General features: G+C 48.1%; 1 protein-coding gene across 3 annotated transcripts; it reads left to right on the top strand.

Moving 5' to 3' along the window:
• The first annotated feature begins 1895 nt into the window (after positions 1-1895).
• On the top strand, positions 1896-27167 carry LOC118094287 (uncharacterized). Of its 3 annotated transcripts, none has more exons than XM_060281735.1 (14): positions 1896-2538; positions 3128-3445; positions 4193-4346; positions 5295-5581; positions 6112-6429; positions 7618-7762; positions 14649-14855; positions 15528-15852; positions 17722-17873; positions 18506-18555; positions 19455-19625; positions 22671-22760; positions 24015-24168; positions 26144-27167. In XM_060281735.1, the coding sequence occupies exons 1-14, from the start codon at positions 2241-2243 to the stop codon at positions 26421-26423; spliced, it is 2949 nt and encodes a 982-aa protein (XP_060137718.1). In that variant the 5' UTR covers positions 1896-2240; the 3' UTR covers positions 26424-27167. The 3 variants fall into 3 exon arrangements, with proteins under 3 accessions (XP_060137718.1, XP_060137717.1, XP_060137716.1); XM_060281734.1 differs by having other exon boundaries at positions 1898-2535; positions 7615-7762; positions 26144-27165; XM_060281733.1 differs by having other exon boundaries at positions 1900-2538; positions 7615-7762; positions 26144-27163.
• The last annotated feature ends 73 nt before the right edge of the window (positions 27168-27240 follow it).

Raw genomic sequence — 27240 nt, 5'->3', positions numbered from 1 at the left:
TAAAGGTATAAATGCATTTTAATGAGTGCACACCCTGACTCTGTGCCAAAAGTTCCATTCCTATTTTAGGTCCATCCTGGACAAACATGTGGGTTCAGACATGCACATTGTAGCACACACCTGTGGGCAACTTTTAGGGCAACCTTTTGCTGAAATGGTGCACAGCAGTTGTTTAGACCTGGGGTTTGCAAACTGTGGTTGGGGAGCTTCATCCTGGAAGACCATTCGCAATCTGAATTCTATAGAATTCAAATGGGTAATACAATAAAGTGCAATATAATAAAAGAAGCAATAAAACTAAAATATTAGCTATTTATATACTGATGTTTCCTCCGAGAAGTTCAAGGTGACATACATGGGTGTCCCCCTTCCCATTTTATCCTCACAACAACCCTCTGAGGTAGGTTAGGCGGAGGGACAGTGACTGACCCAGGGGCACCCAGTGAGCCTCATGACTGAATAGGGAGTTGAGTCCTGGTCTCCTATGTGCCATTCCAATGCTCTAACCTTTACACCACAATGGTTCTCAGCACATACAACATCTAGGGAAAAGGTAAAGGACCCCTGGATGGTTAAGTTCAGTCAAAGGCGACCATGAGGTGTGGCGCTCATCTTGCTTTCAGGCCGAGGGAACTGGCGTTTGTCCGCAAACAGCTTCCCGGGTCATGTGGCCAGCATGACGAAACCACTTCTAGCGCAACGGGACACCGTGACGGAAGCCAGAGCGCACGGAAATGCCGTTTACAGCATCTAGCACATCACAACTGCTGCAACAGGCAGGGGACCCAAGTGATTCACCAAGAACATCAGCAATTTTTAAATGGTTTGTGAGGGGGGAAAGTTTGAGAACCAGGGATTTAAAGCAAACAACTTCTGGTCTGTTCTCAGGAATAGGTAATTTCCCCACACAATTCTGAGCACTGCCACACCCTCAAAGCAGCTGGAGAGCATGATTTTGCACAATGTGCAATCTTCTCAATCTGCACAGAACTGCAATATTTGCAGAGGATTGCAAAGGGTTTGTCTAAAGCTCTTAACCCAACTAGTTCTCTGACTTGTGATAAAAACTGTGCTTGTTGTAGCCACAGCATCTGCATCCCTCATGGTACAAGGTTGCCTTTCTGTCTGATGGCCCTCCACTGGTTCAGGTAACATTGCAAGCGCTGTTGCTTAAGCCGGGAGATACACCCCCCACCCTTTCTCTGAGTGATATACCCCCCCCACACACACCCTTTCTCTACATATAAGCATCTGGGGACCTCTATTTCAGTGTATCTGAAGAAGTGTGCATGCACACGAAAGCTCATACCGAAATAAAAAACTTAGTTGGTCTTTAAGGTGCTGCTGGAAGGAATTTTTTTATTTTGTTTTGACCGGGAGATACAGTCTCCCAAGTACATAGGTTCCAGACCAGCCTTTGTCATCTTGGTGCCTTCCAGGTGTGTTGGACTACAACTCCCATTAGCCACAACCAAAATCAAACCAAGTAAATCTCTCAGGATTCTTGGGAGGAAGTTGTGTGCTTTAAGTGTCAATGTAATAAATGTTTCCTGTTTAAACATTTAAAAAATTTCCCTGCCAGTGGATATAGAAACAAATTGGCAATGACAGCCCTGCAACTCAGCCCAGCATCCAGCAACTGGGTAGTCAATGAGAAGAAAGCTGACCCTGCAAGTGTCCGTATTTTCCAGGGGCAGTCCCAAATTTACAGAAGCCCGTCCCAGTTTCTGATTTGATCGGGGAATGTCCCGCTTTTCCTTAGGATGTCTCTATTTCCATCGGAGAAATGTCGGAGGGTATGGGAAAGTACGACAACCTTGCAATGTGGTCCGTGGTTTCATACCGCAGGGTTAGGCGCTGGGAGCTAAGCCTGCTTTGGATTTCTAGGCTGCAACAAAAAGAAAGGTCGTCTCCTTCGACTCGCCCCCTCGCTGCCCAAATCCGGCGCTCCGCTTCTTGCTGCACCGGCTTGACTGGGGCCCGATTTCTTCCTCGGTTTACACTGCCAGCCCGCTTCACTTTTGTACTTCGGGACAAAGGGAGGAGCGAGGAGAGAGCTGAAAGCGAAAGTGGATCTCTGGTGCTTTTGCCTTTAACAGACGGCGCCCAACCCGACGGGGTTTCAAGCTGCTGCCTTCTTTTCCCCGCAGCCGTCGGGGACAAGTTTTGCAGCGGAGTCAGACTTCTCTTTGTTCCCTTTCTCCTCGCCATTTCTTTCTACGAGGAAGGAAGAGCGCCCGATGGCGGCGGCAGCGGAGGAGAGGACCGTACGCGACCGCCTTGCGGACGCCCTGGAGGACTTGAAGGAGTACGATCTGAAGCAGTTCAAGTTCCATCTGAACGCGCTCCCGGCCGAGGAGGGCTACAGGAGCATCCCCAAGGGGCGGCTGCAGAAGGCGGATGTCTTCGACCTGTATCGACTGCTGCTCGGCTACTACGCCGAGGATGGCGCTATAGAGGTGACGCTCAAGGTGCTGGAATGCATCAACCGGAGAGACCTGCGGGAGAAGCTCCTGCAAGTCAAAGGCGGCGGTGGTGGTAAGGAGAGGGGCGGGGGGTCGCAGAAGCACACCGGGCTGGGTGGGCGTCGTGGGGGGGGGGGGTCTTAGTGGTGGTGGGGAACTGCTCTCGGTGAGTCCACTCCAGATCATCTCGTCTGATAGTGGGACAGGCTAAAGCAGGAAAGTTTGGGGTTTTTACCTGGCCCAGGTGTATCCCTCTTCCTTGCTGCAGGTAGATGTGGATGAAAACTCCTAAGTCAGCAGACCTGCTTAGGATAAGGTTACCAGATTTTTTTCAATGAATCCAGGGACACTTTTCAACTTCAATGGATTTTGTATGGGGACTGATTTGTAAATCCAGTGACTGTCCCCGGGAAACGGGGACATCTGGTAACCTTATTTTAGGACTTAACCTTTCTTTCACTTCACCTACCAGATTAATTTTGTTCTATAATCTCTGCATTTTCATTAATTAATAATTTTTTCAAGGTTTTTTTCCCCCTTATGGATTATAATCCACCAGTTCCTACAGGGGGAATTCTGTGTGGCTGTTTGGTTTTTTAATCGGAGACCCTTTTCAATGTGATCTTTTCTTCTAATGTTCCCCTGCGCCCCCCCCCCCCCAGGTCAGCTTGATGGCTGCTTTGGTCAGGGGCAATGGCAGGGAGGAAACAGGAACATTGGTGGAAGAGGTTCCTCCGTCGCCTGCTGTGGATTTCCTCCTTTTGAGAGAGATGTTGCTTCACTTCGTTCTTTGAGAGATCCTTCCTTCTCTCTCCGGCTCTTCACTTCATTTGACAGCTGTGGGATGGGAGACTTCAGGTTTGCATCCACTAGAACGGAGATAGTCGATGGCAAAAGCATTACTAGGAGGAGGATGGTTGAAAATGGACAAGAAAGAGTAGACATTGAAGTTGACCAATCAAATACTTTAGCTATAAATGGTAAGAAGTGGTTTCTCCTTTTAAATAACTGGTTATTAAATGCAGGTGTTTAACATAAATGTTGAATGAATGCCAATTTGAGCATTCCATTGGAACATTTTGGAAAGACTTCAAATGGCTGCTAAGGTAAAGGATGTATAAACAGCTCATTGGCACTAATGATACCGGTTTTCACTTAATTGCAGGGGATTAAGATTTCCACAATGGGACGTGGGTGGCTCTGTGGGTTAAACCACAGAGCCTAGGGCTTGCCGATCAAAAGGTAGGCGGTTCAAATCCCTGTGATGGGGTGAGCTCCCATTGTTCAGTCCCTGCTCCTGCCAACCTAGCAGTTTGAACGCATGTCAAAGTGCAAGTAGATAAATAGGTACGGCTCCGGCGGGAAGGTAAACGGTGTTTCCGTGCGCTGCTCTGGTTCACCAGAAGCAGCTTAGTCATGTTGGCCACATGACCCGGAAGCTGTACGCCGGCTCCCTTGGCCAGTAAAGCAAGATGAGCACCGCAACCCCAGAGTCGTTTGCGACTGAACCTAATGGTCAGGGGTCCTTTTACCTTTTTAAGATTTCCACCTGCTGAGATTATCCGAATAGGGCATTTTTTTAACACTCTCTTTATTTTACATGATTGCAGATGAAAAGTAATATTGAGTAGGCTCTGAATTTGTTTTCTGTGAGGATCTACCTGCACTGGAAAGATTCTTCAGTAAGGCTGGTCTTATCTCTCATTTTTATTTATTTTTATTAACAGAATCATCTGCAACCATCGGAGAGACAGAGACCATTGCGAGTTGCAAGAACTTAAAAATCAAGGTTACTGAAGTGCTGGATGGAGAGTTATCTCATTTGGTAGAGACGAAAGACAATATGGCAGGAAAGGTTTCATCAGGAACAAACACCAGGAGGTAATCTCAGTAATTAAGCGATGGATGGAACTGTTGCCAAGAACCACACAACTTTATTGCGCTCCTTGCTCCATGCCACACTTACACCTCGGCTACCGCTACAACACCGTCCCTCTCCGTTGCTGTTTTGTATTAAGTAGAATAAGGTGGAAGCAGTGTGAAATGAGAATTGGAGAAGAAATTATAGGAGGTGGGTAAAAGTACTTTGAGAGGCACATGGAGGTGAGAAGGAAAAGAAAATGGAAAAGAAGAGCTTTCTTCACTTAGAATCAACTTATTCAACTAAGTTCTACTCAGAGTAAACCTATTGCAATTTCCAAACCTAAATTAATTAAATCCATTTGTTTCTCTGCGCCTGTTTTGACCCATTGAGACTAGCATTGGCTATAATAACTCTCAGGATCCACAAATTCTGCCTAAAACGGGGATGCTGTCACAATACTTCCAGAGCAGATACCTGCACTAAGTCTGATGGAAACTGAGCCACAAGGAAAATGCAGCAGCAAATATATTCCGGCGTATAAGACGACTGGGCGTATAAGACGACCCCCAACTTTTCCAGTTAAAATATAGAGTTTGGGATATACTCGCCGTATAAGAAATACGACCCGGAGTATAAGGCGACCCCCGACTTTTGAGAAGATTTTCCTGGGTTAAAAAGTAGTCTTATACACAGGAATATACAGTAGTCATTTTCAAAGCTGGAATAGATATAATGCCAGTAACTGCCAGCTTATTACAGTGAATTCTGCCTCAATCTCCCACAATTTTGTTGTTGGCATATCCCTGGGGATAGAAAGCTTGAGAAAGTGTAGGTTTCATGCTGACATCATGCCCTTTACCTCCAGCCAGCATCACACAGAGCTGTTGGTTTTGCAGCAGACTGAGGCTGTTCCCCGCCCTGCCTAACTTTGACATTTCTTCTGCTTTGCCATTTTGTTGCAAAAGGAGTATAGTGATGAAGACCATCCGCAACTGCCTTTTGGACACCCTGGAGAACTTGGAAGAATACAATTTTAGGAAATTCAGGTACCATCTCAACTTGCTCCCAGTCAAGGAGGGCTACAGCAACATCCCCAGAGGGCGATTGGAGAAGGCCGATTGCATTGACCTGACCCGGCTGCTGCTTGGCTACTACACCGAGCATTACGCTGTGGAGGTGGTCCTCATGGTGTTGAAATCCATCAACCGAAGAGATCTGGAGAGGAATCTCCTGGAAATCACAGAGAAAGATGGTAAGGAGAGAGGAGCCCCGGGTGTACACTGAGCTGGGTGTGGGGAGTCTGAGAGGTGAATGAAGACTGTTTGTGGTAGTCCAGAGCAGTGGTCCTCAACCCTAGGCCTCCGGATGTTTTTGGCCTACAACTCCCATGATCCCTAGCTAGCAGGACCAGTGGTCAGGGATGATGGGAATTGTAGTCTCAAAACATCTGGAGGCCCAAGGTTGAGGACCACTGGTCCAGAGCATCTCATCTGAAAGAAGATCTTTCAGAATTTCGGAGAAAGGGGGAAATTTTGTATTTTACCTGGGCCAGGGGCATCAGAACTCTTTATTACAATAGACAGTGGTGGGAGAAGAGCTTTTACACCAACAGCCTCTGATTCCATATTTTCAAATTTGTTTCCCCCTCCTCACCTTCCCCTTGATTCTATTTCATAATACCAGTGTAGAAAATACATCCTAATTTAGGGAAGGAATTTTTTTAGGCCCAGCTTATTGACGTCTATAGAGAGCATTTTCATTATGATTTTTGTTGTTCCCCAGGCTGGCGTGGTCATGGACAATGGCAGTGTGGAAACAGAAACGGAGATGGAAGTGGGTCCTTTGTTGCCTCCTGTAGATTTCCTTCCTTCGGGAGGGATTTTACTTCACTTCGCTATTTGAGACAAGGGGGTCTTATTTCATTCTCTCTCTCACTCTCTGCATCATTTGATGCTCTTGGGGTGGGAGATTTCAAGTGTGTATCCACTTCGACCGAAATGGTTGGCGGCAGAAAACGCATCAGAAAGAGAATGATTGAGAATGGACAAGAGAATGAAGAAGTTGAAGACATTGACGAGTTAAACCCTTTGGCTATAATAGGTAAGACACAATTCTACTTTTAAACAGCCAGTTATTCAGTGCATGCCTTTGTCAGAAGTGTTCAGACTTACAGTGAGTCCTATTTGGAGCATCTAGTAGGGTCGTTTTTGAAAAAAAATTAACACTTTCATTATATATGGGCTTCCGTCAGCTGTATGGAACAATTGGACAGAAGTGAAATATTTTTGCGCTAGGCCACTGCACTTATAATGTTTCTCATGGTGCATTTGTGGTTTGAACACCTTAACAGCACTATTTGTGCATACTTACTTTGAGATAAATCTGCCCAGTTTAATGGGGCCTTCTCTCAAACGACTTTGGATAGGATGAAAGCCTTGTGAAAGTGTTTTCTCGTTTTTTTTACAGAGATATTTAAGGTCAAGTGTGTTCCTAAGGAAAAACATTATTGGATAAAGTGCTTAGGAAGGGCAATAGTCTTGAATTACAATGTTCTTTCTGGAATACTTTCACTCCCATAGCTCTTCCTGTATCCTTCCTTTCTTTTTGCTGCTTACTGGGCTCTGAGAAGGTTTTGCCTCCTTCCCAGAGGCTAGCAGGCAAGCCAGAAGACTAAAAAAACTCTCTCCACAGCAGGGGTGTGCAGGTGGGGGGAAGAATAAATAAATTGAGAGCAGGGAATGGCTGCTTCCCCTCCCCCCTCCATTTATTTATTTCCCCCCACCTGCATAAGGTTAAGATCACATAAGTAAAGTGAGCATAAGTTGCAGGCCCAATGTATGAAAATGAAAAGCAAAACTTAAAAAAGAAGAAGTGTATTTTGGGGGTAAAGAGTGCGCAGTGCTCAGTTGTGCTCCTTGCTGTGCATATTTGGGGGGCTGTGTAAAGCAATGAAGAGGGGGAACCTCATCAACTTCACCGCCTTACAGACTCAAGTCTATAAAAGTCTACACTATAGCATAAAAGTTTACAACATGTGCTTAGTCAAAAGCAGAGTGATCAGCCTCATAGGGAGACTTGAGTGTACTAAGCGTATATCCGAAACATATTAACCAGCATGCATACACATGAAGTATGGAGAGAGAGACCATCGTTCAAGGCTGCAATCCTAACTCCTCTAACTTTAGAGGGAGGCCCGTTGAATTCAGTAGGACCTACTTCTGAGCAGACCGGTTAGGATGGCACTGTAAGTCTGGTTTATCTCTGCGCTCTCTCAACTTCTCTCAGCAGGGTCACCTGTAATGAGATTTCCAGAGGCAGCTGCAAATTTCCAGAATTTAAGAAATGAGCTCTCCCACATGCTAGCAGGAGATGTATCTGTAATTGAAGAGGAGGATCTGGGGAGAGAAGTTTCATCGGGAGGAGCCGCCAAAAGGTGCCAACCATCACACCTTGTTGAAGACTATGCCTGCAACAGAGCTATAGCTCAGGCGTCTGCTGTTCTCTCCCCTGGTGCTTTTGCACTGTGGAGAAAGTGGATAGACAAAACGTGGTTCTTAATTTGGGCTTGTACAGTGGATGCTCGGGTTGCGAACGTGATCCGTGCGGGAGGCACGTTCGCAACCCGTAGCGTTTGCAACCCGCATCTGTGCATATGCGGGTTGCAATTCGGCGCTTCTGCACATGCGCAAAGCGCGAGTTAGTGGTTCTACGCATGCGCGTGCACCAAAACTCAGAAGTAACCAGTTCTGGTACTTCTGGGTTCGACACAGAGCAAAACCCAAAAAGATGCAACATGAAGCAGACGCAACATGGGGTATGACTGTATAGCACCCTCAGTACGCATGATAATTTACAGTGGCCAAGAGGGGCTTGCAATCTATAACTTAATACATGTGTCATACGTAGCTGGGATAGGAGAGTATGTGTCACAGTGGCCGGAGTGGGCTACTTCAGAGTAACGACGCTACGCAGCTCTGCATTTTATTCTTTTATTGGTGCTGCGTATTTACAGTGCTGAAGTCATTGCTATTTACACGGAGTGATGTGGTCAGTCGGTTTCAGAACCTCTGAATGGCTTTTGGCGCGTCTTTCTCCAACACAAAAGCTTTGGCAGACCCATCCTCTTTCCCCTCCTCTTTCTGCGTAATTCCGGAGTTGGGGGGATGGGTCTCCCCCCCTTATTCGCCCCTTCCTGTCCCACCTGGGACCCTGGCTCCTCTACCTTGCCTGAGCCTCGGACCCGACTTCCTGCTTCCCCACTGGCATCGGAACTCTCTCTGCTTTCCCCTGTGCTCGGGGATGGGCTTGAACTCAGGAGGGGAGGGACTTCGCGATATCCCCTGTCCCTCACATCCACCCCCCTCCCAAGCTCTCCTTCACCCCTCCCCAGGTCCCCCCCAGGTGTCGGTGACGACTGGAAGCCTAAGAACTCAGTGCTTTCCGAGCCCGTTGGTGTGAACACCTCCCCCCAGTCCTGCGAGCCCCCCCCTTCCGCCTGGGAGGACGGGAATCCCAAAAAGTCCGTGGCGTCAGAGCTGGTAGGGGTAAAAATGTTCTGCCAATCTGCTCCTTCCTCTGACTGGGTGGATCTCGGTGACACCCATACCTCATCCTCTGGTTCCTCAAACTCCGCTTCCCAGCGCCATGGTGAACTGCTCTCCCGTGCTTCCTCCCCCTCCCTTTCCATGTGCCAGGGCTTGGGTCTATGGGGAAAGAGGGCGTGAAATTCTTCTACCAGGAATTCCTCCTGTATCTGAGTGGCTGGGACCCATTCATTCTGTGACGGTGGAGCATCCTCCCATGCCATGAGGTACTCCAGGCCCCCCACCCCCCACCTTGAGTCCAGGATGGCCGTGGCCTCATTGAGTTGCTCCCTGCCTTCCCTCTCCCCCCCTCCCTCAGGGGTTTGTTCGCTGCCTCGGAGCCTGCTGCTTTCTCTGTACGGCGACAGCAGCGATCTATGAAACACTGGGTGCACCCTCATGTCCTCTGGCAGTGCCAGCCTGTATGCCACCGGGTTGACCTGTTGCTTGACCGTGAAGGGGCCCAACCTTCTGGGCGCCAGCTTTTTGCACCTCCCTCTGATGGGAAGGCCCTCCGAGGACAACCAAACTTTGTCCCCCACCCTAATGACCTCCCCCGGTCGCCTGTGGCGATCTGCCCCCTTGTACGCTTCCTTGGCTCTCTCCAAGTGTTCTCTGAGCTGCTGGTGCACCGTCTCCAGTTCCTCTGCCCAATCCTCAGCCTGTGGGCCCTCCTCCTCCTCCTCCCCCTCCCTCTCTGGGAAAGATCTGAGGTCGCGCCCGTAATTGGCCTTAAAGGGCGACACCCCTGTGGAGACGTGCACCGCATTGTTGTAGGCAAATTCTGCCAGTGGCAGGCGATCCACCCAGTCCGTTTGCCGCTGGCTGACGTAGCATCTCAGGTACTGCTGCAGAATGGCGTTGACCCTCTCCGCCTGTCCATTGGTCTGCGGGTGTCTAGCCGTCGACAAGCTGACCTCCACCTGCAGGAGGTTCATGAGCCGCCGCCAGAACCGGGAAACAAATTGGCGGCCACGATCCGAAATAACCCTTAAAGGTAATCCATGCAGTCGGAATACGTGGTCAACAAACAGTTTGGCTGTCTCTTCTGCAGAGACCGCCCTGGCACACGGTATAAAGTGGCACATTTTGGACATGAGGTCCACCACCACCAACACTGCGGTCTTGCCCCTGGAAGAAGGCAGATCTGTGATGAAGTCCATGGACACCACTTCCCACGGCCTGTGTGGTGTGGCTAAGGGCTCCAGCAATCCTGCTGGCGCTGCTCTGACCACCTTTGCCCGCTGGCAGGTGTCACAGCCCCGTACATAGTCTCGAACATCTTCCCGCACCCCTGGCCACCAGAAGTGTCTCATGACTAGGTGAGCGGTTTTGTCCCTCCCAAAATGACCCGCCGTTGGGTTGTCGTGCATCTGCTTGAGGACCGTACGTCTAAGCTGGGTGGTGGGCAGGTACAGTGCACCCTTGTAGAAAAGCAGCCCCCTGCGTGCTGCAAAGTCTTTTGCCTGCTCCCCCCCCCTTCTCAGTTCTCTGAAGATGCGGTTGGCAAATTCATCCGCTGCCGTCAGTGCTGTGAGTTCTGCCTCGCTCACCACTGCTGCTCCGCAGGACCATGCTGACGGGGGGAAAATGTGCCTGGGTGCCGGTGGCGCCTCCTCCTCCATGTACTCTGGCTTGCGGGAGAGGGCATCCGCCCTGACATTCTGCTCTCCCGGGATGTAGTGTATGGAGAAGTTGAAGTTCGAGAAGAACTCTGCCCACCGTATCTGCCGCTGGTTGAGCACCCTGGCAGTTCTCCAGAACTCCAGGTTTTTGTGGTCCGTGCACACCTGGATGGGGTGCTTGGCGCCCACCAAGAAGTGTCTCCAGTGCTGGAACGCAGCGTGGATCGCAAGAAGTTCCCGATCAAACACCGTGTAGTTTCGCTCTGGCTGGGTCAACTTCCTGGAGAAGAAGGCACAGGGTCTCCACTCTCTGTTGGCGTCCAGTTGCAACAAAATGGCGCCCACAGCTTTATCAGAAGCATCTGTCTCCACGCGTAGGGGCGCGTCCTGAACCACGTGGAACAGGTTCTGGTCTGAGGCGAACACCCTCTTGAGGCTTTCGAACGCTGCTTGCGCCTCTGGTGTCCACCTGAACTTCTGCTTGCCTCTCAGGCAGTCAGTGATGGGAGCCGTAACGCGAGAGAAGTTCTTGATGAACTTCCTGTAGAAGTTGGCGAAGCCTAGTAGGCGTTGGGCATCTTTGCGCGTCCTGGGGCTGTGCCAGTCCAGGATGGCCTGCACCTTGTCCTTGTCCATCGCCAGCCCCTTGTCTGACAGCTTGTAGCCCAGGAAGTCCACCTCCTTGGTGTGAAACTTGCACTTCTCCAGCTTCACATACAGGTGGTTCTCCTTCAGGCGCTGCAACACCTCCCTGACATTTTTCACATGCTGCACTGGGTCATCGGAATAGATAAGGATGTCATCCAGGAAGACCAAGCATTTCCTGAAGAGGAGGGACCCCAGGACGTGGTGCATGAAGGCCTGGAAGCATGCTGAGCCCCCTTGCAACCCGAAGGGCATCACCAGATATTCAAAAGAGCCCAGAGGCGTGAACATCGTGGTTTTCCATTCATCGCCTTCCCGGATCCTGATCAAGTTGTACGCCCCCCTCAGGTCTAGCTTGGTGAAAATCTTGCCCCTGCGTGCCGCTGTCAGGAGATCATCCACTCTGGGCATGGGGAAAGCCACTGGCTCTGTCACTGAATTCAGCCGTCTAAAATCCACCACAAGACGGCGCTGTTGCGTGTCTTTCTTGTCCACCCAGAAGACCGGGCTGCCCCCTGCTGCCTTGCTTTCTCTGATGAACCCCCGCTTGAGGTTCTTGTCGATGAAAGCGCGCAGATCCTCCATTTCCTGGTCTGACATGGCGTACAGCTTGGCTGGGGGTATAGTTGCCCCTGGCACCAGGTTGATCTGGCAGTCAAAAGGCCTGTGCGGGGGTAGGTGGTCGGACTCCGCTTCGCTGAAGACCTCCTGCAGGTCCCAGTACGGCTTGGGTATCGCCTCACCCCCTTTGACGTGCATGGTGGCCACCGTGGCTATTGGAGGCCCCTCCCCTGGTTGGTGCTGCATGCAATGTTCCAGACAAAAGTCCGACCCAAACGTGATGCATCTCTGGTGCCAACTGATGGAGGGGTCGTGGCGCGCCAGCCAGCTCATGCCCAAGACGATGGGGGGGTCTGAGATGGTGGTGACGTTGAATGCCAGTGTCTCTGAGTGCCTTCCCACCGTCATTCTCATGGGGGGGGGTTGATGAGTGATGGCCCCTCCCAGCAGCTCTCTGCCGTCAATGGTTGCCACGTGCAGAGGAAAATCCAGCTGCAGAAGCTGGATCTGGTGCTCTTCTGCAAAGTTTCTCGAGAAGAAGTTCGCTGACGCCCCACTGTCAATTAGGGCGAGGACCGTCAGGGGATAGCCATTTGGGAGCGTTAGCGTGACTTCTAGAACCACTCCTGCTCTGGGAGGGGTGGGCTGGCTCTGCTCCTCTCTGTGCGGGTGGGTGGGCTGGGGCTGTTGTCTGCTGACTGTGCCTGGCTGCTGCCCCTTGTCTCCTGCAGCCAGGCTTTCCCGTTTCCCTGCTGTGGTACTGCGTCAGTGGGGGAGGGCACAACCGTTCCCGCCTTTCCTTGCCACTCCCTGCGATGTGGGCAGTCTCTGACGAGATGCTGGGGGGAGTTGCAGAGAAAGCAATTCCCACCCCTTCCCTCCTTGCGTCTTGGCGCCGCTGGGGTTTGAAAAGCCCGTGCGCGCGCGCTATCAATCTGCATGGGTTCCTGGTCCTGGCTGGCCCCAGGCGTGGCTTGAAAGGGTTGTTGGGGGAGTGGCTTCTCCTGCGACCGTGGGAACCAAGCCCGCTTTGCGCGCGTTGCTTGCTTGTCGCTCCACCGGGATTCCTGTCTTACCCCCACCGCCAGAGCCGCTTTGCTCAGCTGATCCATATTACTGGGCTTTGGACCTCTCGAGAGCTCATCCTTCACCTCCTCATGCAACCCCAAGTAGAACGCCGCTTGCATTGGGGGTGACTCTAGTTCCCACCCCAATCTGTGCACCAGCATGGTGAATTTCGCCCAATACGCGCGAACTGTCATATTTCCTTGGCGTAAATTATGAAGTTCCTCCTTAGTCTGGTCCATATGACTATCGGACGAATACATCGTTTTCAAACCTTCTAGAAAAAGTTTGACATTCTTCATGCAAGGATTCTTTGTTGCGATTAACGGTCTTAGCCACTCCCTGGCTGCCCCGGTAAGGTGCTCCACAATAAACGCTACCCGGTGCTCATCATCAGGGAACTCATCGTGGTGCAGCTCAAGAGCATACACAATCTCAGTCTCAAAGCCCTGATATTCCCTCGGGTCTCCATTGAACTTGCTTACTAGGGTCCCGGCTCTCCTTCCTGGCAGCACTTGGACTTGGGGTGCCCCTCCCGCCTTGTTTTTCTCTGCATCTAGCTTGTTTTGGAGGTCTACCGCCACCGCCCTTAATTCCTGCTCTCTTTCCTGTAGCGCTCTCACCTGTTCCGCAAGTTGTAGCCGGTCGTCCTGGACCTTCTTAGTCTCTTCTTTAGCTGCCTTCAATTCCCCCTGCGCCTGCAGCGACAGCTGCTGCAGTTCTTGCTGGGCTTGCTCCGCAATCTGCCGCCATCTCTCCGCCTCTGACACGCTCATCCCGGCAACTCCAAAGTAGCCCAAAAAAGGATTCGGAGGTTGCTGTCACAGTGGCCGGAGTGGGCTACTTCAGAGTAACGACGCTACGCAGCTCTGCATTTTATTCTTTTATTGGTGCTGCGTATTTACAGTGCTGAAGTCATTGCTATTTACACGGAGTGATGTGGTCAGTCGGTTTCAGAACCTCCGAATGGCTTTTGGCGCGTCTTTCTCCAACACAAAAGCTTTGGCAGACCCATCCTCTTTCCCCTCCTCTTTCTGCGTAATTCCGGAGTTGGGGGGATGGGTCTCCCCCCCTTATTCGCCCCTTCCTGTCCCACCTGGGACCCTGGCTCCTCTACCTTGCCTGAGCCTCGGACCCGACTTCCTGCTTCCCCACTGGAATCGGAACTCTCTCTGCTTTCCCCTGTGCTCGGGGATGGGCTTGAACTCAGGAGGGGAGGGACTTCGCGATATCCCCTGTCCCTCACAGTATGGAATAAGAATGTGCATCAATTTCCTTTAAACATTCTTAGGGTTATTTACAGCAGGGCATGCAGACTGCCATAATCTTTGTAGGAAAGATGGATTTTTTTCAGGTGGGATTTGAAGGGGCAACCCAGGGAAATCTGAGCATTGGTAGAGGCATCAGGAGAGATAAAAGGGTTTCTTCAGACAACTGATTTGTGGAGCTCACTGTCACCGAATGTGGCAAAGGCCATTATCGTATCTTAACATTAAGATGATGGCCATCCAATGGGATTAGGCTCATTCATTTGCAACAAGTTGCTAGCCATGATGGTTTAGCTGTGTGGTGACAGCATATCTCCAAATAGCAAGGAACAATGCCTTAGAAGTGCATCTTCTTTGTGCGCTGCTAGAGCTTCCTGGTGGCCTTTAGTTGGCTACTGTCGGCAACAAAATGGTAGACCACTTTGGCTTGAGTCAGGTTGCCAAGTTGAGGAGGGATTTGAACTCAGCTCCAACTCACTAGTCTACCCGGCACACCACACACTTGTTTTCATACTACAGTATATCTTAACATATGTAAATGGTATTCTCTCCTCTCCTTCTCCCTCCTTAAGATCTGCTTTGTGCACAAGTCAGAATGGAGAGACTTTGCCAGGGGCACAAGCTGCTTCGAAAAGGACGCCTGGTCTGGAGATGTTCCACGAGTGGATCCCCCAGAACTGCTTGAAGAACTTGCAACACATCGGCAGCGGGGGCTTTGGTACTGTCTTCCGAGCTCAGCACAAAGAAAAGGGGATTGTGGCGTTGAAGATGTTCCACCGGTAAAGCTGGTGGTTGGGTGTGTGGTTGAGGGTGGAATTGGTTGTACAGATAAGGCAGAGCCTCGGCCTTGCACCCACAAGGTCCCAAATCCCAGGCCCCTGCCCTCAGCAGTTTTAAGGGTTTGGGAATGTATGTTGTGACTTCTTTGGATGGTGCCAAGTTGTATCCTGGATCCTTCAAAGTAAACCCCAAGGGCAGGCCAATTCAGACTCCCTTGTTCCATGTTCAGAGTTTTGTAGCCAACGCTCCTTACTCATGGAGTTCATGGAGGAAGAGCTGCCTTTCTAGGTCAGACTGGGAGAGAGGCCTACCTGAGACCTTGGAAGAGCCACTGCTAGTCAGTGTAGACTGGCCTTCATGAACCTGGTTCCCTCCAGATGTTGCCTGCGGCTGATAAGAGTTATAGTCCAAAAACTCTGGTGGGAAACGGGTTGGTGAAGGCTGGTTTCAACTGTACTGAGTTAGGTGGACCATTGATCTGACTTGATGTGAGACAACTTTCCATATCTCCTCCCAACCTACTCAGACCAGCTCTTGACAGACTCAGGAGCTCTTGAAACCTTCTGAGCAGGCAACCCCATCTTGAGGTCATCATTCAATGAGTCCGTGTCTCAACAGTATTTTGTAACTTTTCCTTCGACTCTCACCATGGACTCTCTTTCACACTCCAGCACCAATGCACCCAGCGCGAATGTGTCCTGCATCCGACAGCAAGCCCTGAATGAAGCCCGCTTCATGGATGAGGCCTCTTTCGCCCCCATCCCTCGTCTTTATGGTCTCTACGAGAAGGGAAATGAAGTGGGCCTAGTGATGGAGTATGTGGAGAACGGCAACTTGTCTGGCTTGCTGTCCAGTGCCTTGCCCTGGGCCCTGCGAATCCGCATCCTCTACCAGGTAGCCCTGGGGATAGACTTCCTGCACTGCCTCCATCCTCCGCGGTTCCACCTGGATCTCAAGCCCAGCAACATCCTGCTGGATGAAGCTCTGAATGTGAAGGTGAGCCATACTCTCTCTCTCTCTCTCTCTCTTTTTAATTGGGACCAGTCAAAGTCAGTGCTCCCTTTCTGCTTCTGGGAAAGTTTTTCTCTAGTGGCTGAGTGACTCCGGGCAACCGTGTCATGGAGTACTTGCAAGTTGCTGAGATTCTGAAATGTGTTCTTGGGTGTAAGCAGGCCTCTCGAGCTTCCTGCTAACTCCTCCTGAAGCAAGTCCGCGCCAGACCATGTGCTCTTGCAGCTTGCATGTTTACGGTGCCGTTGCAAATGACCACATCCATCGTACAATGGATCCAAATTCCTTACAATTGTTGGAAGCTTGCAAAAAATGGCAAGATTCTTCGCCATTGTAATGTAGCCTTCATTCTTTGGAATAATTAAACTCTCATTTGAATGCTTCTGGCATAACAAACACATGTCCCATTAAAAACTGTGCCACTGCAGGGTCAGTCCTAGCATCAGCCGATTCGTGTTCCCGCTTCATGGACATTATTTGTCATCTGCTGTCTTTCTCTGAAGTAGACACCAGCAATCTCTACTTTCCGCAGTGATGATGTTTCATCCTTTTACGCCACTTGCCTTAAAGCAAAGAGAAATTTTAGTATTAGAAGTATTAGAAATCTTGCATATTATAAGTAAAAAAATGAGGCTGTGGCCTAGCCGAGTCCCATATCATTAAATGAAGGGTTTATAGTCATAATTTGCAGGGGGTGGACTAGATGACTCTTGGGGTCCCTTCCAATTCTATAATTCTATGATGTTTGGCGGGGGTGTCATACTGATGTATATTTCTTGCTCTAGGAGGTTTTGTTTGCTCAGAATCAAGTACAGTGGTACCTCTGCTTACGAATTTAATGCGTTCCAAACGCACATTTGTAAGTAGAAAAAAAATTGTAAGTCGAATCCCATAGGAATGCATTGGGGAAAAAAATTCATAAGTAGAAAAAATCCTATCTAAAAATTCGTAAATAGAAAAAATCCTATCTAAACCGCATCCAAGATGGCGGACGGAGCTCCATTCGTAAGTAGAAACATTCGCAAGTAGAGTTATTCGTAAGTAGAGGTACCACTGTATACACTTCCAGAGTTAACACTAAATACATTACAGGTAGGTAGCCATGTTGGTCTGACGCAGTCAAAACAAAATAAAAAAATCCTTCCAGTAGCACCTTAGAGACCAACCTATGACCAATACCTATGACAAACTTAGTTGGTCTCTAAGGTGCTACTGAAAGGATTTTTTTATTTTGTTTTGACTAAATACATTAGTTCTGGTAAATGAGCCACCACAACTGCTAGAGGGCTGTGAAAATTTGTGTCCTGGGCTTTTAAGACTCGTCTACCCCTGTGCTACCTGAAACCAGAGTGGCACATTGGCTGCCAGGTGTATTCCCCACCCCCCAGCTCTCCTACCCAACTCTTAGACTTCTGATAATTTTCAATTCTGTAATATAAAGTTTCTTTACGAGTGTCTCCTGCTTGGAGACCAGAAGAGGGGATGCTGTATTCCAAGGAAGCTGCCTTCTCCCTCAGTGATGAGAGTCTGCCTGCTATGCAGAGCAGTGGTGCAAAACCCAGTTGCTTGTGGAGCGTCAACGTGGTTAGTAATCCTAAAGAGGACATAGCACAGGTAACTCAATATCTTGGGAAGGAGCTGTCGCTCAGAGGCAGAGCACCTGCAGTTCAGTTGCCAGCATCTCCAGGTAGTATTGGGAATGTCCCCTTTCTTGAAGCTCTGGAGAGCTGCTGCCAGTCAGTGTGGACATGACTGAGCCAGGTGGACCAATAGTCTGACTTGGCAGGAGGCAGCTTCCTATGTTGTCCCAGTTGGGAGTTCTCTTAACTGTTTTGCCTTGTCTCCCCCATTTAGGTGGCCGATTTTGGCTTGTCCAAGTTTGGGACGTCTCGGCGCTCCCCTCTCCCCTCTGAAAGCGCAGAAGTATCTGGCGGGACGCTCGAATACATGCCCCCCGAAGCCTTTGCCGAGTCCTACAAGCCAGACCCAGCCACAGATGTCTACAGGTGGACAGAAGCGTCTGCTGTGGGGCACAAGGGGGTTGGCGCAATTACATGAGCGCTATAGAATTAGGAAAAGGTTAGCATGACACACAACTCAGTTCCTCGTGGGAGCAGCCAGAGGCAGTAGCGCTTCTGAATACCAGTTGCTGGAAACTGCAGGATGAGAGAGCGGTCTTGTGCTTGGGCTTTCCTTTAGGCACCTGGTCGGCCGCTGTGGGAACCAGACGCTCAACTAGATGGGTCATTGGCTTGATCCAGAAAGGCTCTCCTTACATCCCTATCTTTGGAGCACGTTGTGGGTCGGATACTCTTGCACAACCTGATGCCGTTGGGACTACAATTCCCATCAGCCCTAGCTGGAGCTTGCAGCATTTGTACTCCAAAACGTCTGGAGGTCACCAGATTGCTAAGGCTGCTTCTTGTGTGAATGAATGAAGGCAGTGAGCCTGGCTGGCATTGGTTAACCTCTCTCTTGCGGCGTTCCTTCTGCTGACTAACCTATAGCACAGGATAATGTAGAAGCCCAGGAGATGGAAAACGGCATGGGACCACGGATATTGCTGTCCCACAGCAAGAGGAAAGATCTCAGTTGAAGTTGGGAGGGGCTTTTAATCGAGTCACTTTTTTCTTTTCAGCTATGGGATCCTCATGTTCTCAGTGTTAACCGGCAAGGAACCTTATCCATGTGAGTTGTGCTCTTTCTGCCTATGGCTTATTTCTGTCTGTCTGAATTACAGAGAATATATATTCAATGCAGTTGTGCCCTGAGAACCCAACACAATAATATATAATAATAATAATTTATTATTTATACCCCGCCCATCTGGCTGGGCTTCCCCAGCCACTCTGGGCGGCTTCCAACAAAATATTAAAATACAGAAATCCATCAAACATTAAAAGCTTCCCTAAACAGGGCTGCCTTGAGATGCCTTCTAAAGGTCTGGTAATTGTTGTTCTCTTTGACCTCTGGTGGGAGGGCATTCCACAGGGTGGGTGCCACTACCGAGAAGGCCCTCTGCCTGGTTCCCTGTAACTTGGCTTCTCGTAGCAAGGGAACCGCCAGAAGGCCCTTGGCGCTGGATCTCAGTGTCCGGGCTGAACGGTGGGGGTGGAGACGCCCACAACACAAGAGAAAAATGGGCACCCTTCTAATGGCATCTACAGCATCTTGTGGCAGGGAGTCTCAAGCACATACTGGGAAAAGAAGGCTTGTGCAATTAAAGTTGCTTTGAGCCCAGGGGAAGGGAACTGGATCTGGATGGTGTGCCAAATTCTTATCTCTTATCCCCACCCCCATGGCCCAAGTGTAACAAGTGGGTGGGGCTGCCCACCTGTCAGGTGGCCCATGTGATCAGCTGATGGTTGGAGCATTCAAAGCACTGTGCATGGCACCATGCAGGCTCCGGCAATTAGCCAGTCGGGGGTTGCAATCCCCCTTTGCCCCTTTGCTGCATCACCTATAGGGCGGTGGGCCAAATAGCGAGGCCTGATGTGGCAAAGGTTCCCCACCCCTGCTTACGACTGTGTCAAGCGATATGTCTTGGAGATGTTCTGTTGAATGCCTCGATATCCATCCCTGCTCAGCCAACCCTCAGAGAGACACCTCCATCTTCGGAATGCAAATCCAAGAGAATCAAAGGCCAAACACCCGGGAGCTGGAGGGGAAGATACACCAGGTGGAGAAACTGGAAAATCTGATCGGCTTAATGAAAAGGTGCTGGCAGAAAGAAAAGGCCCAGAGACCATCCTTCAAGGGTAAACGTGACTTCTCCTCTCCTCTGCCCCTGACTATCGGTCCTTGTTATTTTAAAGGGGCTAGACCTCTAGCCGCTTTGAAAGTTGAGTTCTGATTCAGAAGCCCTTCTTTAACCCCAGAACTTGTGAGACAAAAGAAATGCACTTATGGAGGGGGAAGTGTTGTGGCACATGGCACATTTTCAACGGTCCTCTTGTTCATTATATAAACCCAGGCACTGAAAACAGATTTTGGGGTTGAGCCCTGGTGACCCTGACTTAATGTCAAAAGTTGTTGTTGTTGTTGTTTAGTCGTTTAGTCGTGTCCGACTCTTCGTGACCCCATGGACCATAGCACGCCAGGCACTCCTGTCTTGCACTGCCTCCCGCAGTTTGGTCAAACTCATGTTCGTAGCTTCGAGAACACTGTCCAACCATCTTGTCCTCTGACGTCCCCTTCTCCTAGTGCCCTCAATCTTTCCCAACATCAGGGTCTTTTCCAAGGATTCTTCTCTTCTCATGAGGTGGCCAAAGTATTGGAGCCTCAGCTTCACGATCTGTCCTTCCAGTGAGCACTCTGGGCTGATTTCCTTAAGAATGGATAGGTTTGATCTTCTTGCAGTCCATGGGACTCTCAAGAGTCTCCTCCAGCACCATAATTCAAAAGCATCAATTCTTCGGCGATCAGCCTTCTTTATGGTCCAGCTCTCACTTCCATACATAACTACTGGGAAAACCATAGCTTTAACTATACGGACCTTTGTAGGCAAGGTGATGTCTCTGCTTTTTAAGATGCTGTCTAGGTTTGTCATTGCTTTTCTCCCAAGAAGCAGGCGTCTTTTAATTTCGTGACTGCTGTCACCATCTGCAGTGATCAAGGAGCCCAAGAAGGTGAAATCTCTCACTGCCTCCATTTCTTCCCCTTCTATTTGCCAGGAGGTGATGGGACCAGTGGCCATGATCTTGGTTTTTTTGATGTTGAGCTTCAGACCATATTTTGCGCTCTCCTCTTTCACCCTCATTAAAAGGTTCTTTAATTCCTCCTCGCTTTCTGCCATCAAGGTTGTGTCATCTGCATATCTGAGGTTGTTGATATTTCTTCCGGCAATCTTAATTCCGGCTTGGGATTCATCTAGTCCAGCCTTTCGCATGATGAATTCTGCATATAAGTTAAATAAGCAGGGAGACAATATACAACCTTGTCGTACTCCTTTCCCAATTTTGAACCACTCAGTTGTTCCATATCCAGTTCTAACTGTAGCTTCTTGTCCCACATAGAGATTTCTCAGGAGACAGATGAGGTGATCAGGCACTCCCATTTCTTTAAGAACTTGCCATAGTTTGCTGTGGTCGACACAGTCAAAGGCTTTTGCATAGTCAATGAAGCAGAAGTAGACGTTTTTCTGGAACTCTCTAGCTTTCTCCATAATCCAGCGCATGTTTGCTATTTGGTCTCTGGTTCCTCTGCCCTTTTGAAATCCACCTTGCACTTCTGGGAGTTCTCGGTCCGCATACTGCTTAAGCCTGCCTTGTAGAATTTTAAGCATAACCTTGCTAGCGTGTGAAATGAGCGCAATTGTGCGGTAGTTGGAGCATTATTTGGCACTGCCCTTCTTTGGAATTGGGATGTAGACTGATCTTCTCCAATCCTCTGGCCATTGCTGAGTTTTCCAAACTTGCTGGCATATTGGGTGTAGCACCTTAACAGCATCATCTTTTAAAATTTTAAATAGTTCAGCTGGAATATCATCACTTCCACTGGCCTTGTTATTAGCAGTGCTTTCTAAGGCCCATTTGACTTCACTCTCCAAGATGTCTGGCTCAAGGTCAGCAACCACACTACCTGGGGTGTACGAGACCTCTATATCTTTCTGGTATAATTCCTCTGTGTATTCTTGCCACCTCTTCTTGATGTCTTCTGCTTCTGTTAGGTCCTTACCACTTTTGTCCTTGATTATGGTAATCTTTGTACGAAATGTTCCTTTCATGTCTCCAATTTTCTTGAACAGATCTCTGGTTTTCCCCATTCTATTGTTTTCCTCTATTTCTTTGCATTGCTCATTTAAGAAGACCCTCTTGTCTCTCCTTGCTGTTTTTTGGAAATCTGCATTCAGTTTCCTGTATCTTTCCCTTTCTCCCTTGCATTTTGCTTGCCTCCTCTCCTCCGCTATTTGTAAGGCCTCGTTGGACAACCATTTTGCTTTCTTGCATTTCCTTTTCCTTGGGATGGTTTTCGTTGCTGCCTCCTGTATAATGTTACGAGCCTCCATCCATAGTTCTTCAGGCACTCTGTCCACCAAATCTAAATCCTTAAACCTGTTCCTCACTTCCACTGTGTATTCATAAGGGATTTGATTCAGATTGTATCTTACTGGCCCAGTGGTTTTTCCTACTTTCTTCAGTTTAAGCTGGAATTTTGCTATAAGAAGCTGATGATCTGAGTTACAGTCAGCTCCAGGTCTTGTTTTTGCTGAATGTATAGAGCTTCTCCATCTTTGGCTGCAGAGAATATAATCAATCTGATTTCGATGCTGCCCATTTGGTGATATCCATGTGTAGAGTCGTCTCTTGTGTTGTTGGAAGAGAGTGTTTGTGATGACCAGCTTGTTCTCTTGACAAAACTCTATTAGCCTTTGCCCTGCTTCATTTTGAACTCCCAGGCCAAACTTGCCAGTTGTTCCTTTTATCTCTTGATTCCCTACTTTAGCATTCCAATCCCCTGTAATGAGAAGAACATCCTTCTTTGGAGTCATTTCTAGAAGGTGTTGTAGGTCTTCATAGAATTGGTCAATTTCACTTTCTTCAGCTCCGGTAGTTGGTGCATAAACTTGGATTACTGTGATGTTAAAAGGTCTGCCTTGGATTCGTATCGAGATCATTCTGTCATTTTTGAGATTGCATCCCATTACAAATGTCAAAAGTGAAAACACACAAACGTGACTCTGTGAGTGAATTTATAAGTGCTTTGGGACTGAGCCTAGTGCCATTTTGAATGCATAGAAAACCCTGTCAGAGCTGTGCAGGAAAAGTGTGTCATTCTTTTGTTTACTTTTCAACTTTGCTCAGTTTGCAGCCAAGAGATGGAGGAAATCTATTCCTGCTACATGCCGCACATTGAGACTGCTGTTCGTGAAGTCCAGGATAGTTTGGAAAAAGGTAGTAATATCATTTTTGTATTCCCAACCATCCTCTAGGTAGCAGTAATGCGCCAATAAATTTATCATGCCTTTCTGTTCCTCACAGTGTTGGCCGAGGTGCCTGGGAAGATTTTTTTTAGTAGAACAATAAATTTAAAAAGATTACTGCAGCAGAAAATAAGGCAGCAAAAGAAGCTCAGGATCAATGGGGCCAACAGACCATTGTGGTAGAATGGTTAGAGTGTCGGACAAGGACCTAGGAGATCTGGGTTCAAATCCCTACTCAGCCATGAAGCTCTCAGGGTGAGCTTGGGCCAGCCACAGACTGTCAGCCTAACCTACCTCATAGGGTTGTTTTTGGTTCAGTAATGATAATAATAATAATAATAATAATAATAATAATAATAATAATAATAATAATAATAATACCAATCTCAGTTCTGTGTACCAAAAGCACATTTGAGCAGGACGATGTTAACTAGATGTCAACAGTGAAGGAGCCAAATGAGTTGAGCTAGGGAGTAGTAACCAACACACACACACACACACACACACACACACACACACACACACATGATTTTAATCATTTTTTAAAAAAAATTATGTTTTACAATTTAGAATATTCATTTAAGCAACCTTAAAATATCAGAAACTTCCCTTCTTCTCTTTCCGTGTTTCATTTTGCATAACATAAATCCCTGCATATTTTATATAAACCAGACCATTCAGTATTCCATTATTCCATCCATCAGAACTTATTTACACTGTTGAATTTATCTTAATGCTGCCAATGTTTTCAAGTGCACACAATTTCCTCCCATATATTCAATAAACATTTTCCAATCTTCTTTAAACGTATGTCCTTCTTCTTCTCTTCTTCTGTATATTAGGTCCGCAAGCTGCACATATTCCATCAGTTTAAGTTGCCATTTTTCTTTAGTTGGGACCTCGCTATTAGGTCCCAACTAATAACCAACATTTTGAATCAATCTCTTAAGAACCACCATGGCTTTTGCTGTTTTGTCCAGAGAGCGGGGAAGCCACTCTCCTCATAAACAGAGTCCCCACCAGCTCTCGCTGGTGGGCACATAATTGGCCAGTTTCCCCAGGGCAGATATGCCATTGGGTTGATTAAATAAAGCTCTTTCTCTGTGGCATCTGAAGAAGTGTGCATGCACACGAAAGCTCATACCAAAATAAAAACTTAGTTGGTCTTTAAGGTGCTACTGAAGGAATTTTTTTATTTTACTCTTTCTCTGTGTTTGCTTTCTAGCAAAAGCCCTCCCTTTAAGGGTCGCTGAGGACCAGGCTGGATATCAGAGTAGAAGAAAGCGGCCATGGTCAGAAGTGGACTGTGCCATGCCCTGTGCCATGGAGTCGAAAGAGGATTCGGAGAGAGACGCTTCTTCAATAACAGCTACCAAAGGGTAATTTCTGTGCTCAAGTGTTGAGTGGAGGCATTGCCCAGTATCACACAGGTATTGCTGGAGGACCCCGCTAAGGACCATGTTTACACCAGGACTAGACGTCCACCTCCTTCTTCTGTTCTCTCTCATTTGCTGTGTCCCTGGGGCAGCCAGTAAGAATATGGGGAACTGAAATACAGGTTGGTTTCGGGCAAAGACTTGTTTGATTGGGACAGGGCTGTTATCCGCAGCAAGGAAGTAGTGTTGAGTTGGATGGTTGAGGCCGCATGTGAAATGCAATGGTGTTATTATGGTAAATGTGGGGCTACTGGCTGGTTTTCAGAGGCTGAGTTAAACATTTGGGATGGGTTGGAATGATGTTGTTGTAAGGAACTGTGTCTGGGGCACACATCTGAAGCGGAGAGGAGACTATGAGATGCCACAGTAAGTGGGCGAGGCCGGGGCAGTGGGGGATGTTGAAAGGAATATTTAAAGGCAGTTAGGGTGGCCATAGAAACTTGACAGTTGGAAGAGGGTGGAGAGGATTAACCGGACAGAAATGAGGTTTAGGGCATAGGTGCCAACTCCCAGATTGAAAAATCCGGGATCGGCGTGACATGGCACCGGAAGTCACGCTGTGGCTATTTTGGAACTGGGCAGAGCAGCGCCGGATGTCGCTTCTACACATGCTCTGCCCATTTCCAAAATGGCCGCAGCGCCAGAAATCGCTTCTGCGCAGGTCCAGAGACTCCAGACATGCGCAGAAGGAGTCTCCCTGGGCCGGTAAGAATCCAGGGGATTTACAGGTGTTTTTTTAATCCGGGCTGCCAGCAGGAAACGGCTGGGAAAATGGGGGTTTCCCAGGGAATACGGGAGACTTGGCAGCTATGGGGGGTTTAGGGTGGGGAGGAGGTGACATATAGCCATCTCCAAGCTAGCTAGAGTAATCTGGTCTCCCCACCAGCAGCCTAAGAAGGAAAGAGAGAAAAGGGCTGTGTATTAGGCTGTGGGAATGTTGTGGATAGTAGGAGAGGATATATTGACTAAATGTTATCCTTACTCACGCTAGTGAGTCATGTAGCAGAGCACATTCCCCTCAATACAGCAGGAAGCTAATTTGCAGATTCGTTTAAATCTCTTTAAATTAAGCAATCCAGGCTGCCACGCCCAGATTGGATTTGTTCCTGGTAAGTCCCCTTTGGATCCCTCTCAAAAGAATAAAGAAACAGCAGTAACAAGAAGTTTACTTATATTCAGTTCACAGTATGATTTGAAGACAGGCTTTAGCTTGTAGTTACAGTTACAGAGAAAAGTGTGGGTTCATCCCATATGGGGATTGATCCCATGTGCTGCTGGCTTAGAGCCAGCAGTGCAGTCCAAGAGAATCCAAAGAGAGAAAGATGGCTGCATGACTGGACCTTTGGTGGGGTTGGCAAGGGTCACGCCCACCTACCTGGTGTAACAGGAAGTTATACTGGCTGGAGTAACATCCCCCTGTCTGTGTCCACTCTAGGGAAACAAGGAATGTTGTATTTGACTGCTCCAACGGATTACATCACACACAGGCCTCGTTCCTTCAAGTGTTTAAGAGGGATTGAAGACCTCCCATTTTTTAATGGATGGTTGGAGATTTTGTACTATGGATCCTTGGATTTTATCACTGCTTAGATTATTATTAGATTTATGGCAGCAGTTGGGGACCTAATTAGGCTTGGCAAGCCTCTCTATTCGGCCCATAAGGTCAGTTTGGCCAAGCCAAACCCATTTGCCCTACATGTTCCCCCCTCCCCAATAACATTGTGCTTGACATCAGGCCAAGATGCAGCCACCTGCCAAAAGCAACACCTCTGTGTCTTTCCCTGTGTGGTTTGAGTGATACAGGCTGCTGAAAGGGCAGTAAGATGACCTTACTGCGATTTCAGGTGATTGACAGGTGGGAGGCCCTGGAAACAGATATTGTGTGTGTGTTGTAATGTTGCTTCCCCTTGGTTCTCAGCTCCATATGTTTGGAATCTCTGCCTTCTGGTGAAAAGCCTGCTGATCGTATAAAGAAGTCTAAAGGGAAGTTAACAGAAAATTTTGCTCTTCAAAGAAACCGAGAGGCATTCCTGAATATAGCAGAAGAGGACGGTCTTCTCACAAAGGGCGAGTGTTTATGCCTGAGTCAGATGGACGATGCCCAGGAGTTTGTGGAGAGCCTGGTCAACACGGTGCTGGGAAAAATAGAATTAATGCATGACTTGTTCCTCTACTGTCTGGAAAAGCTAAGACTATGAGCTTGGAAAGATCTGCCTATTTCTGAATATTTAGAAAATGGTGGCTTATGCACCATTGCTCTTTTTTAAAGAGCCCATTGAAGTCAGGGAGAAAAAAAATCCAAAGCACACAATTTTCTGCTGCTATCTTTTTTACTCTCTATGTGGAATGCTTTCCATTTTTTAAAGAAAACATTACTTCTAAAGTAATGGATGCACAAGAAATTGATAAAGTGCCAACCAAACTGAGCAATTAGATTGGATAAAATGCCAGTCAAATATAAAATCAAGGTTGGAATGAACCTTTCTAAGGAGACTATTTTATATTTGTTTCTCTGTCCCTTTTCATTCATCTTTTCAGTTTGCACTTTCCTAGTTTTACCATCCCATCCCCCCTCTCTCCCCTAATGTTACAGCACTAATATCGCACATGGAATGTTACTGATCTGCAGAAAAGACTTGACAACCTGAAAAAAAAGAGACAATGCACGTGTAAACCAAAATAAAAAGTTTTTTAAAGAAAAGTTTGCACTTTCCTGACAGGTGCCTTGAGCAATATCTCTTCTGGGGGACAAAGAGTGTTGGTAAAGTATTTTAACTTGGGCTAAGTTAAGTTTGTTATTTGGGGGGTGGAGAGTGTTGTATTTTCTCCAAATGTCCCTCAACTCTGTATAGGGAAGTTTTAAATGTTTGATGTCTTACTGTGTTTTAATTTGTTAGAAGCCGCCCAGGGCAATCCCTGTCAGATGGGTGACATAAACACAATAGATTAATAAGAAGAAGAAGTCTTAATCTTACACCTTTTACTCCTGTTCAGTAACAGGTTATGCTATGCTAC

Source organism: Zootoca vivipara, chromosome 13 (genome assembly GCF_963506605.1).
Source record: "Zootoca vivipara chromosome 13, rZooViv1.1, whole genome shotgun sequence".
Classification (NCBI taxonomy): domain Eukaryota; kingdom Metazoa; phylum Chordata; class Lepidosauria; order Squamata; family Lacertidae; genus Zootoca; species Zootoca vivipara.
The sequence above is the reverse complement of the archived record's forward strand: the minus strand, read 5'-3'. Positions and strand labels throughout refer to the sequence as shown.